The 16,269-nt window shown below is 43.3% G+C and overlaps 1 protein-coding gene across 18 annotated transcripts in view; it reads left to right on the top strand.

Annotated features, from left to right (window-relative positions):
* The window catches only part of SETD5 (SET domain containing 5), an 84,993-nt gene extending 70,184 nt beyond the window's left edge, over positions 1–14,809 (top strand). For 8 of the 18 annotated variants that reach the window (XM_078075554.1, XM_078075571.1, XM_078075552.1 and 5 more), the window contains 7 exons: positions 6–65; positions 832–888; positions 2,758–3,228; positions 5,916–6,214; positions 7,073–7,206; positions 7,773–7,861; positions 8,243–9,246. In XM_078075554.1, coding sequence (XP_077931680.1) covers positions 6–65; positions 832–888; positions 2,758–3,228; positions 5,916–6,214; positions 7,073–7,206; positions 7,773–7,861; positions 8,243–8,851 — 1,719 coding nt within the window. In that variant the 3' untranslated portion in view covers positions 8,852–9,246. Of the gene's footprint in view, positions 1–5; positions 66–831; positions 889–2,757; positions 3,229–5,915; positions 6,215–7,072; positions 7,207–7,772; positions 7,862–8,242; positions 9,247–14,203 lie in introns of those variants that run through there. The other 10 variants (XM_036079777.2, XM_078075584.1, XM_036079779.2 and 7 more) reach the window with 3 other exon arrangements.
* Positions 14,810–16,269: the final 1,460 nt, after the last annotated feature.

Genomic DNA, 16,269 nt, shown 5'->3' with positions numbered 1-16,269 from the left:
TTCAGATCTTCCATCAGAGTTCACGGTCCAGATCCTGTTTGAGTGCTATGGGAGTGCTGCCTCAGGTGAAAGCTCTAAGGGGAAGCCTGTTTAAGATGCAGGGACTTGAAATGTTCCCCTCTGCTCCCCACCCCACCCCACCCCGCCCCATTCCCAAAAGTACAAGGGATTTTAATTTGAGAGAACATTGGTAGGTAGGGATGTTCAGATCCAGTTAGATTATGCCGTAAACCATCTAGCCTATAAGCTAGATTTCATTCTGTCTCCTGTAACTGTTATTCAGGAGGAGCTGGCCATCTCCCTAGCCCCATCATCCCCAGCATGCTCAGCACTTTGCCTGGACAGTGGTGGCAAGCCTGAACCACTCAGGAGAATGGAGAAATAGGACTTTCAGAAGGAAGTGTGGGACAAAAAAAGATTCCCCTATGGAGGAATAAGTGGTAGGATACCCATCATTAATAAATACTATAGGCTGCTCAACTGTCGTCAGATGTAGAACAGAATTTCAAATGAAATTATAGTGTACAATTTCACCAATCTAAATTTTTTGTTAACTGCTTAAGATGTTTACTTTACAGCATGAAACATTATAAACAGTTTATCCCTAAATGCTTTCAAGGACACCAGGAAGCATTTTTAACCAGTCATTCTGTCCATTGAGATGAATTCTGCAGTTAAACATTTTCCCTGTGCATTCTTTTCCCTCCCCCTGCCCCCACCACAAAAAGTTGTGGCTAACCATCTATGCTTGCTTTTTATTTTATTTTGTTTGTTTTGTTTTGCTTCTTGACTTCGGATAGATGAATAACAAGATGCTTTTCCCTCCTCTAGAACATATCCTCCCCTGAGAGTTCCCCTGCGAATAGGCCCGAGTCCCTGTCACCCGAGGTAGTTATCACACCATCTCAATCACACTTGGAGGCTGAGAGTGAGTGTGCATGAGTGTGTGGGAGGGCTGGGGGGTCCGAATGAATGGGCAGTAGGCTGAAGAGCAACCAGTCAGTCGCTGTAAGTTGAATGAATCTTCCCATGTGTGACTGGATCACTCAGAACTTTCAATGTAGATGGAGGAAAATGAAGGGGTGTGGGTGTGTGTGTGTGTGGTGGGGTTTGTTGTTTGGGGGAGGGGGGCTGAAGAGTTCTTTTAAAGAATAGAATCTGGAAGTCAAGTTTAAAGCAAGCTGAAGATGTGGTGGGAACCTTGGTAAAGAAAGTAACAACTAAGGTGTGTTTGTTAAATAAGGAAAACTGAAACCAAAAGTTGGTAGGAGCTCTTTTGGTATTTATTATCTTGGGCTGAGAAAGGATCAGTTTATACTGGAAAAGTTAGGCAGTGATTTAGATCTTGTTTCAGGGTTAATCTGACAGCTCTGTTTTAACTGGATGTTTGGGACTTTGGTTGATAGATTGAACAGCTTGTTTAGAAAAGGGAGGGTCCTGCCTCTCTGCTTTCTCCGTTTTCTTTGTAGCTTCTTACTGGGTATACAAGGAAATTAAGTCAGCCCATGGCTTCTATGACACAGGCCTTCCTTCTGTAGTAGTGGAGATGTGGTGGCATACAAGTGGTATCTCTTAGGATGTCCAATTGAGTGTTTTTCTCAGGCACCCTACTGCTGTGGAGATGTAAAATTCAGATTTTAGTGCTAGAGTTTCTTAACTATTATAAGATTTGGACAAATGTAGTAATGATTAACTCTGTGAATCCACATGGAGCCTTTCTCCTCTTGAAGAGAAAGCTGTAGTCTCTCATAACCTTTCAGAAATTAAATGAACTGTTAACTCTACCCCTTTCCAGGTAAAAATTAGTGCTAAACTTAGTGATAGTTGATAAAACTCTGAATCAGTATTTTATAGATCAGTGTGAAACGAAAAAGGTATTCTAGTGCACTAGAGGTTTTCTGGGTGTTTTTTTACTCTTGTAAGGAAATCACAGTGTGACATCTGGATTTTTGGTACCATTCTTTCTAGAGAGTCAGTAATAGTTGACCTAGTGGTGGAAAATCTTGGCGTTGGGAGGTAACGATAACCAAAGAGTAGATACGGTTTATTTTTGACACAATTCAGCATTTCGAATGCAGTGATGGGCATTAGTGGTCTTGAGGTATGTGGACATACATCAGAGGATAAAGAATTGAGTGGCCAGAAAGTTTTATGAGAAGCACACATACTTAATAGTGAAAGTGAGTAAAGAACTGGTTGGTTGATGTCTTTAACTAATACCATTCTCCTTTACTAAACCAGTAACTTAAATACTTGACTTTCTACTTACTACTTTCTTTCCCTTTTTCCCTCCTCCCACCTTCCATCAGTATTAAATACAAATGAATAACACCAGAAGCCAGTTATCTTAAGACACCAGTCTCACCTCTGTAGCATACATGGGGCTCAGGTAAATCCCTGACTATACTTCCAGTCCCTTAATGTCATACAAGGTGACTCAGCAAACCTGATGAAAGGCTAAGCAGGCAAAATAGTCACATTTAGCCAATTGTTTAATTCTGATTTTCCCAGGCTTCTCATCCAGAAAACTTTAAAGCAATTTGTGAAAGGCCGGCATTCTATAGTAATCTGGCCTGTATATACTATTGCTCCATGGGACTTTTACAGATGTTAATGGCTTTCTTGTACTTCCATCCTTCTTACCCCATCCCTCTTACCTTTCACCTGTGCCCCTCTCATTTCCCTTCCTTTCTGCGCTTTGACTTTTTCCTTCCCCCACCTCCTCCTCCATGTCTCTGTTGATTTTTATTCTTTCAGCTTTGTCACCGGAAAGACCTGGACTTGACAAAAGTAGGCTACCTTGACTCCAACACTAACAGCTGTGCTGACAGACCTTCCCTGATCAACTCAGGTCCTTCTGACCTGGCTCCTCATCCCTCTATCGGGCCCCCCTCTGAGACTGGCTTTCCAAGCAGGAGTGGAGATGGACATCAGACCCTTGCAAGGAACTCGGACCAGGCATTTCGGACAGAGTTTAACTTAATGTACGCCTACTCCCCATTGAACGCTATGCCTCGAGCAGATGGATTATATCGAGGGTCTCCCCTAGTAGGGGATAGGAAGCCTTTACATTTGGACGGGGGATATTGTTCCCCTGCAGAAGGGTTTCCCAGCAGATATGAACATGGTTTTATGAAAGACCTCTCCCGTGGATCCATGTCACCTGGTGGTGAAAGGGCTTGTGAAGGAGTCCCATCTGCCCCCCAGAACCCACCGCAGAGGAAAAAGGTAAGTGTTCTACCTTATATAGGCCCTTTTGAAGAATATTAACTAAGCAAGTCAGTAGATATTTATTGAGTGAACCACCATGTGTTCAGCACCATTTTCTGTGTGAGGAAAACAGAGACATAAGACGTGATCTCTGCCATGTCCTGTGAAAGCCAAGACTGTTTTGTTTTAAAGATTTTATTTATTTGAGAGACGGGGGGCGGGGGCATGCACAAGGGGAGGGACAGAGGGAGAGGGAGAAGCAGACTCCCCACTGAGGAGGGAGCCAGACGCAGGGCTCAATCCTAGGACTCTGGGATCATGACCTGAGCCAAAGGCAGACACTTAAGCAGCTGAGCCACCCAGGTGCCACTGTTTTGTTTTGTTTTGTTTTGTTTTGTTTTTTTAGACAAGACTGTTTTAATACGATTTGATGAATGTTACAAATTTTCAGCAAATTTAAATGCCTGCCATGTATGTGCTGTACACATGCTATGCAATCAAAGGATAGAACAATGAAAAAGAATAATGCTAATTACTTGTATTATTTAGCACTTCCCATGTGTTAAGTGTTTTCTTAGCATTATAGCCTCACAGTAATCCTGTAAGATGGGTAATTTCCCATTTTGCAGATGAAGAAACTAAGGCAAGTTGAGTGACTTGCCCATGGTCACATAGCTAGTAAATGGAAGAGCCAAGAAAGTGCCCAGGTCTGATTCCAGATTTCATGCTCTTACTGCCGTTGTGCTATATATTGCTTCCTAAGTTCTGCCCTAATGGAGCTTAAAGCAAGTGAGACTGAGGTAAGCAGATAATTATATTAATAAGTAATTAATTACAGTGGCAGTGGATGCTCCAGAGGAGTTCTTCAGATATAGTAAGAACACCTTAGCCACAACCTGGCCTGCTCATATATGTGGAGGGTACATTGAGAACAAACAAGAGGCTCCTAGCCAGTTGAGAGCTGGTGGAGTGAGAGATGACAGGTCACTCACTGATTTAGCTGATCTCATATGGTAAGTAGGAAGCAGTCTGCCAACAAACAAGGGTAAGGATGTTACGGAAGAGAGAGCAGAACTCTTAGCTGTGTGACACTCCCATTGAGTGGGCAGCAGGGATGCAGTGTGGTTGCAAACAGTTGAATGCTGCTGTAGTATCTGGTGAAAGGTGGGGAGAGTCAGGAGGGGAGAGTATGGAAAGAGATGGTTGGAACAGGGCCAGGCCATAGATTGCTGGCCACAGGTTGGGACTTAACTTGTAAGTAATGCCTGTTCAAGAAATTACAAAGCCCAAAATGTGCTTTTTATGTCAGTGGGTTTCAACTAGGGGCATTTGAAAATGCATGGGAGTATTTTGGGTTGCCACGGCAACTTCCATTTACTGTGCAGGGCTAGAGATGTTAAATGTTCTATGTGTGTGACAGTCTCACACAATTGCAGGATATCTGTAGTAGTCTCGTTGAAATGTAGCCTAGTGACTTTTGATATTTGCATTTCAATGAAATACATTACCAGAATTTATTATTATGAATTCTTGTCCAAGACTGCGTATGGAAAATGCATACACAAGATGGTACTGCTTTACATTTTGGTTATATTTTACATTTGAACAGAAAAATGAGAGCTCTGAGGGAAGAAAAGGCAGAAACACTGGCAGATAATTTGGAATAAGATAGCAGTGGGTTTAGAAGACTGTGTATGAACAGCATTGACCATCAGGAGCAAAAATTAAAATGTCTTTGGATTTCTGGTTTCATTTATTATGTACAACAGTGATTGAAATCATGATCTGTTATTTGAGAATTGTTGAGCACCTGCTGTCGGTCAGGTGCTGTGCTGGATTTTAAAGATGAAAAGCCAGAAAGATTTGGTCTTTGCCCTGGTAGAACATACAGTTTAGTGGAGGAAAAATTAAGACACTGTAACAGGTTGACAGCCAGTGTGGGCAGTGTGCCGTGACAGCAGTGAGGAGGTACGCTGGGTAGGCCAGGGAGGAGGGCTGTATTTTGGCAGTCAAGAGAGAATGAGGCAGAGCTGGGGAAAAGTTTCCAAGTGTACATTTCCTAGACTAGCTTGCTGCAATATAAACTGCAAATCATTCTTTTCTCTTTTTACACTAGTGTCCCTGTGTGTAAGACAGAAACAGTAATAAATCCCTGCATGTATCTTGAAAAATTGAACACATCTAAGAGCCCTGAAGCGTTGGCTTTTTCTTTTGTTTTTTTCTTGTCTGTCTCTCTCTCTCTCTCTTTTTTTTTTTTTTTAAACAACTGACTCTGGGGATTCTTAGGGATTGGGAAAGAGCTGTTAGATCACCTGGAAGGCCTTTTCAAACTACACAGCTCCCAACTCCCCTTTCCCTTTTCTAGGTGTTACCGTTGTAGCAAACAGCTGGTAGCACGCTTCTGTTACTGGGTCACTGTGATCTCAGTTTTCTGAAGGCAGAAAAAAGATTGAGGTCTGCTGATGAACGCTGTTCTTCAAAAATGTCATCTCCTAGCGTATTTTCTTCTCCTTACCAATTTCTGACTGATTTCAGTATGTAGCTGTGCTCAGATCTCTCACATCTCAAGGAAGGGTTGCTAGTGTTGGTGCCTGCTTTGTTTGCATGGCAGGCTAGCAGTTTATGAGGGTTCCGTCTTCTTTCTCTATTGCTAGTGATCCACTGACGATGTCTAGCTAGAGTTCTGCTTCTTGTTTCCCTCCCAGGTATCCCTGCTGGAGTACCGAAAACGGAAACAAGAAGCCAAGGAGAATTCGGCTGGTGGGGGAGGTGACTCTGCACAGAGCAAAAGCAAGTCTGCAGGAGCTGGGCAAGGCAGCAGCAACTCACTTTCTGACACTGGTGCCCATGGTGTGCAGGGATCCTCAATCCGAACTCCATCTTCCCCTCACAAAAAATTCTCCCCATCTCATTCCTCTGTGTCCCATATGGAGGCGGTAAGCCCATCAGATTCCAGAGGCACTTCATCTCACTGCAGACCTCAAGAGAATATCAGCAGTAGGTGGTAAGTTTATGTTTGATGCTGAAATAATTAAATTCAAGAGGGAAGTATACATGTAGAATCATTCCCAGTTTTACCTAAAATGTATGGGAACACTTATCTGAGAAAGGCAGCCAACAGTGCCATCCATGCTGTGCAGCTGATTTAATAGTATCAGCCACGACCCCTCCCCCAATGCCCTCAGCTTTACAGAAGCAAAGAATTGCCACTGAACCTGCAGAACAGCACTTTGGACGCCATATAGTTGGGGACACAGATGAGCTCTTTTATTTGCTGGGCACTAACACTGCCTCTTCTATTTTTTCATTTCGTATGAAAGGTAAGTCAGGAGTTCAGATCGGTTCCACTTAAATTACAACAGAAGTCTCAGTTGCACACAGCTAGCATGTACAGAAAGATAAGACATATTCTGAAAGGACTTGTCTGGTTTAGGGGAAACCACAAGTAGATAAGTAACACTGTAAGTAAATAAATAATAAATTACAAGTATTGAGCATCAAATGAGAGATCTTGAACTAAAGCAATGAAGTCTGGGAAAGAAGAGACCTGACTCAAATGAGTGATGTTTATTAATCTATAGAGCATTTATTAAATTACTACTATGTGCCAGGCCCATGACTTCACAGAAGAGAAAAATTTAGCATTTCACAATAGGGGTTAAATGCAGACATCTTTAAATTCCTTTTTTCTATAGTTTAAGGCAAGAGAAAATACTTTGTTTAAAATTGGTCCTGAAGAAAATAATGTCTAAGAGGATGTTGTAAGAGAATGCATTGTACAGCCTTTGTCAGAGCTTCATTTGTTCCAGACTCTTGACTCTGAAGTCCTGTGGCATAAACTTGCACCCTGTTCCTTTTACAGGATGGTCCCCACGTCAGTGGAACGACTCCGAGAAGGAGGGAGCATCCCCAAGGTCCTCCGAAGCAGTGTGAGGGTGGCCCAAAAAGGAGAGCCTTCTCCCACGTGGGAGAGTAACATCACAGAAAAAGACTCAGGTGAGCCCATGGCCTTCTGCTGCCAGCCAGGTTTAGGGACACACGAGCCAGGCTCTATACTAAGTGCTCACCAAATGCTGGACTGAGGTGAGTCAGTTTCTTACGCAGTTGGGCTCCACTGGAGGGAAGGTTCCAGGTCAGTCTTGCTTCCACTCTTCTGGGCTATAGCATTCCTAAGATCTTGCATCCATTAAGTGTTCTCTTTCTTTCTCTCTCTGTCCCTCCCTCCCTCTCTCCCTTTCTCTCTCCATGCCTCTCTGTCCCCCCTCTTTCTCTTCTCTCCCTCTCTCTCCCTTTTTCCCCAAGAGATACCTTCTGTAACTCTTCTCTGCAAAGGCCTGGAAATCCATTTTGATGAAGGATGAAGAGAATGAGACAGGAATCAGACAGGCATTTAAAACATCGCCCATAATTAACCACTCCATTTGCCCCTCTGGCATGCTGCACTCACCTGATTTGTCAGGAAGAAAGCAGCGTGGGTTGGTGATAGCATTGGTGATTTGAATGAACAACGGCTATTTCTCACTTATTCTAGGAAGCCAAGTTGATTTTGTATTATCTTCCAGACCCTGCAGATGGAGAAGGCCCAGAGACACTGAGCTCAGCACTCTCTAAAGGAGCAGCCGTTTACAGCCCTTCCAGATACAGCTACCAGGTGAGACGAGAAATTGCTCATCTCTGGGCATAGGAGTATATTCTGGGTTCCAAATATTTTGTGATCCTGGCCATCCTTTGCAGTTGAGATGCCGCCTTTGCATATAGTTTCAGCAGCCTTGGAAATAAGTCATCATCTGCTCACCTTCAGGTAATAAATCATGCCAGAAAAATAAATAAAGGGATCAGAGACAGCCATTTTACTGTCTTTGGTATCCTAAAAAGAACAAATGGTTAAGAAGATGAAGAAGATGAAGAAGGAGGAGGAGAAGAAGAAGAAGAAGAAGAAGAAAAAGTAGGGTATTTTAAATATTCACAAGCCTAAATGGCTTAAATAGGGACTTTTTCACCTCCTTATGCTTTTCCTCCCGACTCTTTCTAGCTCCTGCAGTGTGATAGTCCACGGACAGAATCACAAAGCCTCCTTCAGCAGAGTTCCTCCCCCTTTAGAGGACATCCCACCCAATCTCCAGGATACAGTTATCGAACTACTGCACTGAGACCTGGAAATCCCCCCTCTCACGGTTCTTCAGAATCTTCCCTCTCTTCTACGTCCTATTCCAGCCCCGCCCACCCTGTATCCACAGACTCGTTGGCCCCATTTACGGGGACACCAGGGTATTATAGCAGCCAGCCACATTCTGGAAACAGCACTGGCAGCAATCTTCCGAGGAGGAGCTGCCCTTCTAGTGCTGCTAGCCCTACCCCACAGGGCCCCTCAGACTCGCCGACCTCAGACTCGGTCTCCCAGTCCAGCACAGGAACTCTGAGTTCCACCTCCTTCCCTCAGAACTCTAGGTCGTCATTGCCATCAGACTTACGGACTATCAGTCTGCCCAGTGCTGGGCAGTCCGCTGCCTACCAGGCCTCCAGGGTATCTGCGGTTTCCAATTCACAGCACTACCCACACCGTGGGAGTGGGGGTGTACACCAGTACCGACTCCAGCCGCTGCAAGGGTCAGGAGTCAAGACTCAGACAGGACTTTCCTAGGGCTTCTGGATTTGGGCAAACAGAACTGAATGAGCCCATAGCTGCTTCCTTCCAGCTGCCTCTGGAACCTAGGCCGAGCATATTGCTGGGGAAGAGGGTACAAGGTGCCAGAGGACTGGGTCTGGTCGACAAGAAACGAGACTTGTGGTCGCGACTGGCTCTGGCCTTGGAGAAAGATGTAAATCTTGTCTGAAGCAGAGACTATAAAGAAGTTTCTCCCTGCTGTTAAGGGTACATTGTTGACAAGCAAATGGTGTTCCGGTTAGTAACGGTTCTAAGTGCAATGAGTCGTGTTGAAGCCTCTGTCTCCTGTCCTTGCCTGTAGCCTGTAGTCACTTGTGCAGTGGGGACATCTTTTTACACACACACACACACACACACACACACACACACCCTCCCCCCCAAAAAAAGAAGTTTTCTTTTCAGAGGAAAAAAAGTGAAAAGAACCAATCTCAGAGCCCCAAGCCATCTGAGTAGTATTAGGGTTTTTATGCACTTAAGAAGAAGGTAGGTATGGAAATGTTTGCCCTGTGACAACCATTCCCAAAGCAGGTATCTGGCCGAGATGTGTCCACCAAGAATACTCCCTACCTTTGTCTTAAAATCACTGAGAAATAGGCAGGGATGGCAAAACTTGGAATGTGCTCTGGCTGAGGGGTGCCTGGCTCTCTGAAGAAGAGCTCCTGGTCAACTCTTGATGATTCAGGAGCAGATGATCGTAGTAGATTGTCTGAGCCCCAAGCTGTTCCCACCCTTCTCCCCTCCCCCAAGCTGTCTCACAGCTCAGTAACCCAGAAAGGAAGTAGGCAAAGAAAAGAGAAATAAGTGAGATGGGCCAATTGCTTTGCTACTTATCAGCTGTTGGCAATAAATTTGATTAGCAAGGATCCCAAGTGTTTTGGGAATTCTTTGAATTTTATTTTTTCTACTCCCGGTTAATCAGGAGTTGATGATCCCGTGAATAGGACCACCTCCATGATTAGGGAGCACGCACTTGTGACTGCAGGGTAAGAGTGGAAAGATACATTTGTGGAGTGGCACCGACAGGACTGTGATTGTGTGTGGGCATGTCCCACATTTCTTTGGGGGATGCTTATTTGAGAGTGGCCCAGGTGAGAGAGTTAAAAAGCCACCCACACACCTAACACTGTTCTGGATGAGAGACGCGAGCAGACTGGCTTCTCCCCATCAGTGCATTGTGCCTGTTGTACGCCCCTGGAGGAGCCCTGGAGCCAGCCCAGGTGGGGTACACAATCTTTTTAAATTCCATACGGTTGCCAGCTTATTTCTTTCACTTGTTTACTGTAATATCCGGCGTGTTTTTATTTATCTAATTTTGTATTCAGTTATAACCATGGTAGGGGTAGCAAATATATGACAGGTGTAATCCCTGGTGCTGCAGTGGACCTTACTTCTTTTCTTTTGGACAAGATAATACTGTGAGTCTCCCTCCTTCCTTCCAATTTGTTTTCTTCTTTTTTTCCCCAGCCTCTTGCATCCCCTTCTTTTCTACCCTCTCCTACAACTATCATATGCACAGTCTTCTCTCTTTGTGTGTGACTGTTACAAAATTTCACTTTTTCAAAATTGAAATCAGGTGTTTGCTCAAATGAGGGGAGATTTTTTTTTTTTTTTTAATGCTGAAACCTCAGCAGAATACTTTTCTTTTTGTTGTTTCCCCCACAAACCCATCAGTCTGGGAGAGCGTTGGGAGTGGAAATCATGTTGCCTGGGATGCTGGTTTCTTTGTATATTATATAAAACGTATGTAAATGTCTCTCCATTTGGGCTGGGGTTTGCATTCTCCCCTTGGCTTTAGCCAAGGGGAGAGGCCAGCGGGCAGGCGGCCCTCACCCTGCCTGGCACGTGCAGAGACCCCAGCCACTCTGTGTGGGCAGGGTGCTGTCAAGACCAGACCTCTGGGGGGGGTGGGGGCGGGGGGGTGGGGGGAACTCTTGGAAGGGAAGAAGTATCACTTCTTTCTCAAGTGGAGTGTTTACACCTTGCTGTAACATTTGAACTTTCACAAGAGATGTAATAATTTTGATAATAAAATTCTTAACCATAATAATCATAAAGTTGAGAACTTCTTTGTCCAATTCTCTGACCTTGCCTTGCCTGGTTTTCCTACCGCTACCCTTACCTGAAGAGGCATATGCTCTTGGTGGAGTTGTTTTGCGCATAATGGACCAGGAATATGTATTGATCTTCCTTTAGCCTTTCATGATTCAAGTCAGGTCTGTATCAAGGCCGTTCAGCAACAGCGAAACTAAACGTTACAGACTGATTTGAACAGGACTGGAGTTCCTGACCTTGGCCTCATTCATTCATCAGCTGTTTACTGGCCCTCTTCTTTCCCACTCAAAAACTACCAGGCCTTTGTTTTTGGTGGTGGGTTTATGCTGATTAAAATTTGAAGATGGAGATAGGCAAATAAGGTTTCATGGAGCTTATGTTCTAGAGTGGGGTGAGAACTAAACCAGTCAGTGATTTCAAATCATCATTTACCATGTTATTGTTTCATAGCAGAGACGTAACTAAGGAGGTTGAAGGGACACTTTAGATTGGTTGATTAGGACAGGTCTCTGAGGAGTTGACATTTAAGCAGAGACCTCAATGATAAGGAGGCAGTTAAGTGTCAATATAAATAAAGATAATTGCTGGGGAATTAGAAGAGCAGGTGCAGGAATAGACTTGATATAGTGAATGACCGGGACAGGGATAGGGGGTAGCCAATACCCAGGAAGGTAGGGGGTCAGATCACAAAGAGCAGGGGTCAACAAAAGTGTTTTCTGTAAAGGGCCAGATAGTATTTAGGCTTCACAAGCCATAGGGTCTCTGTCACAACTGCTCAGCTCTGTCTTGTGATACAGAAACAGCCACAGGCCCTACTTGCCTGTGCTCCAATTAAATTATATTCACAGAAACATGTGGCAAGTCAGATACGCCTGCAGGCTGTAGTTTGCTGCTCCTGATACAGAGCCTTTTGGGTTTAGTTTAAAGAATGTGGATTCTAAATACAGTGGGAGGGGAGCCTGGGTGGCTCAGTCAGTTAAGCATCTGCCTTCGGCTCAAGTCATGATCCCAGGGTCCTGGGATCGAGCCCCAGCCCCTCATCGTCGTCGACCAACTCCCTGCTCAGTAGGGAGTCTGCCTCTCCCTCTGTCCCTCCCCCTACTGGTGCTCCCTCTCTCTCAAATAAATATTTACAAAAATATACAGTGGGAAAGTCACTGCAGGATTTTAGGCACAGAAGTGACATGGTCTAGTTTATGGTTTGTTGTTGGTTGGTTAGTGTTTAAAAATTACTGTTTTGCTCCTGGGAGAGATGAATAGAAGCCAGGAAACCAGTTGGGAACCTATAGCAGTTATTCAAGTAGGGGGCAATACAATGGCAGCTTCTGCTAAGATGGTAACAAAACAGCGATAAGGTGAAATAGTTGGAATCAGGATACATTTTGCAAGTAAACAGCAGTGCTTGCTGATGGATTGGTATGGCAGTATTTTGCTCTAACATTTGTTTGACAAATGCTTACTGAGGGCTATGATAGACTGCATTTTGCTAATAAGCACATGAGGGATTCAAAGATGGAGAAGATGCTATCCATTTCTTTAAGGAGCTTAGAAAGTAACTAGTTGATGACATAATAAAAATTTTTTTTTTCTGGGGTGCCTGGGTGGCTCAGTCGGTTAAGCATCTGCCTTCAGCTCAGGTCATGATCCCAGGGTCCTGGGATTGAGCCCCGCCCGCATCAGGCTCCCTGCTTGGTGGATAGCCTGTTTCTCCCTCTCCTTCTGTCTTTCCTCCTTGCTCATGCTCTCTCTCTCTCGTGCTCTCTCTTTCTCTCACTCTCATAAAATCTTTAAAAAAATAAAAGCTTCTTTCCTTAAAAAAAATTTTTTTTTCTTAGAAGATCCTTTTCTAAACTGGAATACCTAGATAACCTTCCACCAGCCACAGCTGAATTCTGCCTGGAGTCAGTAGGTGCCTGGTCCTTGTTAGGATTTTCATATACAGTGCCTTATTTGGTCTCATAATTCTGTGATAAAAGCAAGTCAGATGCTTTTTAAAGATACTTGTAAAGACGAGCAATTGAGGCCTATTGCAGTGTTTCAGCTGTACTGAAGAGCTTCTGATAATGAATAAGCCCATCTGATTTTTGCCAGAATTGAAGGTTCTATTCTCTAATTGTTTACTGAATACCTACTATGTGCCAGGCTACATAGTTTAATTAGTTAAACTATGTAGGTAAGGTACAAGGAATATGAAGGTGAGTAAGACAGCCAGCTACCTATGTTATCAGGTACTTTATATTGCTAGGTGCTACACTTTTGATATGGTATAAATAGAGGAAGGCAAACAGTACTAAAGAAGTATGCTACTGCACCTTCTATATTTGACTTTACAGTTTACCAGGCTCTTCTATTCATGTCATTCTATCTCATTCATGCTTAACAATGTGTAAGGTAGGTGTCACTCCCATTTTACACTCCCATTTCATTACAATTTAATGAATTTCAGAAGATACAGCTTGTCCAAGATTTCTCTCTTCTGAATGGCAGACTGGACAGCCTTGGAAATTTTACAATTTTTCCAGGAAACAAATACAACTAGAGATTCTGTGAAACTGACCACAACTAATCACTTTTAACTAGCTGAAGAAGTATATCATACCCCTTCCTATCTTAAAAACAGCAGTCTGGCCTTTTGGCATCAGTTTTATGGTGCAGGTTTCTGTTTAATTAAACAGAGATCACCCTGAAGTAAATAAAATGCATGATTGTCCAAAAGGAGTAGGCCCTTTGCTTGGAAACTACCCTGATGATCAATTCATCAATCAGAGCTTGGGCAGCCTCCACGATCTGCTGTGAGGCTCAGAGAGAGAAAGGAGTTTGCCAAAGTTCTTAATATACTGTGTGCTAAAGATTGATAAAGAGAACAACTTGGTGAAAAGCAGTTACTGGAAGAAATGGTTCCCCCTATAACTTTTACCTGCTTCTACATTCAAAACTTAACCTGGCAGAGATTCTGAAATAATACTAATGAATATTTCTCATATTCCCCATAAGAACACAGAGCAGTCATGATAACAAAACAAAACCTTGGGCAACTCAAAAACAAAAACGTTGGCGTCTGGCTGCCTCAGTCAGTGGAGCATGTGACTCTTGATCTTGGGGTCGTGAGGTCAAGCCCCACATTGAGCAGAGAGCTTACTTTAGAAAACAAAAACAAAAAAACCTTGGGCAACTTTACCAAAAAATTAGGTATCCCTGTGAGCCCTGAAACAAAAGGTGGGTAGAAATAAACTGCCAATAGCCACAATACCTGCATGGTATCCCCTTCTGTTTCAGAGGAAGCCATGGAGCATCTGATCGATCTCAGAACTCTGAAACAAGTACTCACTTGGAAGTTGAGCGTACCAGCTTGAGAACAACAGCCAAAACTGTTGTGCAGAGGATGCCTGCTTGGGTCTGAAGGGACCAGGGCAGTTGGTTCAAGAAAATTCTTAACCAGCAGAGTACCCAGGACAAAGCTGCACGCTGAAAAGGAACTCTATACAATCCCAGTTGAGTGGGACAATCAAAATACAGATATGGGGTGGGGAGTGCCACATTAAATGAAGTGTTTGGAATAAGAGTGAAACTAGTCCCGTTAAACCCAGGATGTATTTCTTTTCCTTTTAGGAACAATATAATGGTTATTAAATAACTTCCTCTGTAACTCCTGAAAGAAACAATTGGTCATAAAGTTCTAAGCATATTTGGTGCTAAATTTAAACAGCCCTTGGGGGGCGCCTGTGTGGCTCAGTCGTTAAGCGTCTGCCTTCTGCTCAGGTCGTGATCCTGGGGTCCTGGGATCGAGCCCCGCATCCCTCTCCCACTCCCTCTGCTTGTGTTTTCTCTCGCTGTATCTCTCTCTGTCAAATAAATAAATAAAATCTTTAATAAAAAAATAATAAGCAGCTCTTGGGACGCCTGGGTGGCTCAGTTGGTTAAGCATCTGCCTTCAGCTCAGGTCATGATCCCAGGTTCTTGGGATTGAATCCCCCATCAGGCTCCCTGCTCAATGGGGAGTCTGCTCCCTCTGCCTGCCGCTCCCCCTGCTTGTGCTCGCTCACTCACTTGCTCTCTCTCTCATAAATAAAATTTTAAAAATAACCTTAGAAAAATAAACAGCTCTTGTTTGCACAGTCCACATTTTAACAGTTATTCACTAAAAAAAAATAGTACTGTAGAGCCTTCAAACTAGAAAGACTCAAATCATGCCTCCTCTCTAGAAGTACAGAAAAACTAAGTCAATATAAATATGAGTAACAAAAAGGATCAAAGTCAAATCCCAGTTAAAAGAAAGGAGCAAAATCATATTCCCACCCACAATAAAAGCATGCTAAAGACTTGTACATAAACATTCTAAGTGAGAAATACCTCCAAAAACCAGAAATAGAAGGGAACTTCTTCCGCTTGGTAAAGAAGCTAAAAGAATCCTACACCTAACATACCTAGTGGTGAGAAACTCGAAGCTTTCCTATTAAAATTCAGAAGTTGGGGGGGGGCGTTTAAAAATCAGGAATAAGGGAAGGAAAGGAGGATGTCCACTCTTGTAGAACATTGTACTGGAAGTCCTAGATAATGCAATAGGTCAAGAAATGGAAATAAAAAGTACGCAGATTGGGAAGGAAGAAGTAAAATTGTCTTTGTTCACAGATGACATAATTGTAGGAAATCTGAAAGAATTGACACAAAAGGGGTGCCTGAGTGGCTCAGTCGTTAAGCGTCTGCCTTTGGCTCAGGTCATGAGCCCAGGGTCCTGGGATCGAGCCCCACATCGGGCGCCCTGCTCAGCGGGAAGCCTGCTTCTCCCTTTCATACTCCCCCTGCTTGTGTTCCCTCTCTCACTGTCTCTCTGTGTCAAATAAAAAAAAAGAATTGACTCAAAAAATTCAGACTAGTAAGCATTTATAGCAAGGTTGCAGAATACAAGATTAATATACTAATATCAGTTGCTTTACTGTACCACTAACAATTCCAATTAAAATTAAGTTAAAATACAACAATATTTACATTAGCACCAATAAAAATGAAATAGGTATAAATCTTAACAAAATATATGCAAGACTTCTATAGGGAGAACTACAAAACTGATGAAAGAAATCAAAGGAAAACTAAATAGAGATATCCCATGGTCCTGGATAGAATGTCTGTTCTTAACTGATCTGTAGATTCAGAATACCAATCAGAATCCCAACAAGTTAATTTGTGAATATCAACAAATGTCAGCCAAAAGATCCAGAACAGCCAACACAATATTGAAGAGAAGAATAAAGTCAGAGGACTAACACTACCTGACTTCAAATCTTAATAAAGGTACAGTAAAATTAAGACTGTGGTATTGGAATAAGAATAGGCAAATAGATTGA

This window comes from Halichoerus grypus, chromosome 1, assembly GCF_964656455.1.
Source record: "Halichoerus grypus chromosome 1, mHalGry1.hap1.1, whole genome shotgun sequence".
Taxonomy (NCBI): Eukaryota; Metazoa; Chordata; class Mammalia; order Carnivora; family Phocidae; genus Halichoerus; species Halichoerus grypus.
This window is presented reverse-complemented; position numbering and strand designations above follow the sequence as displayed.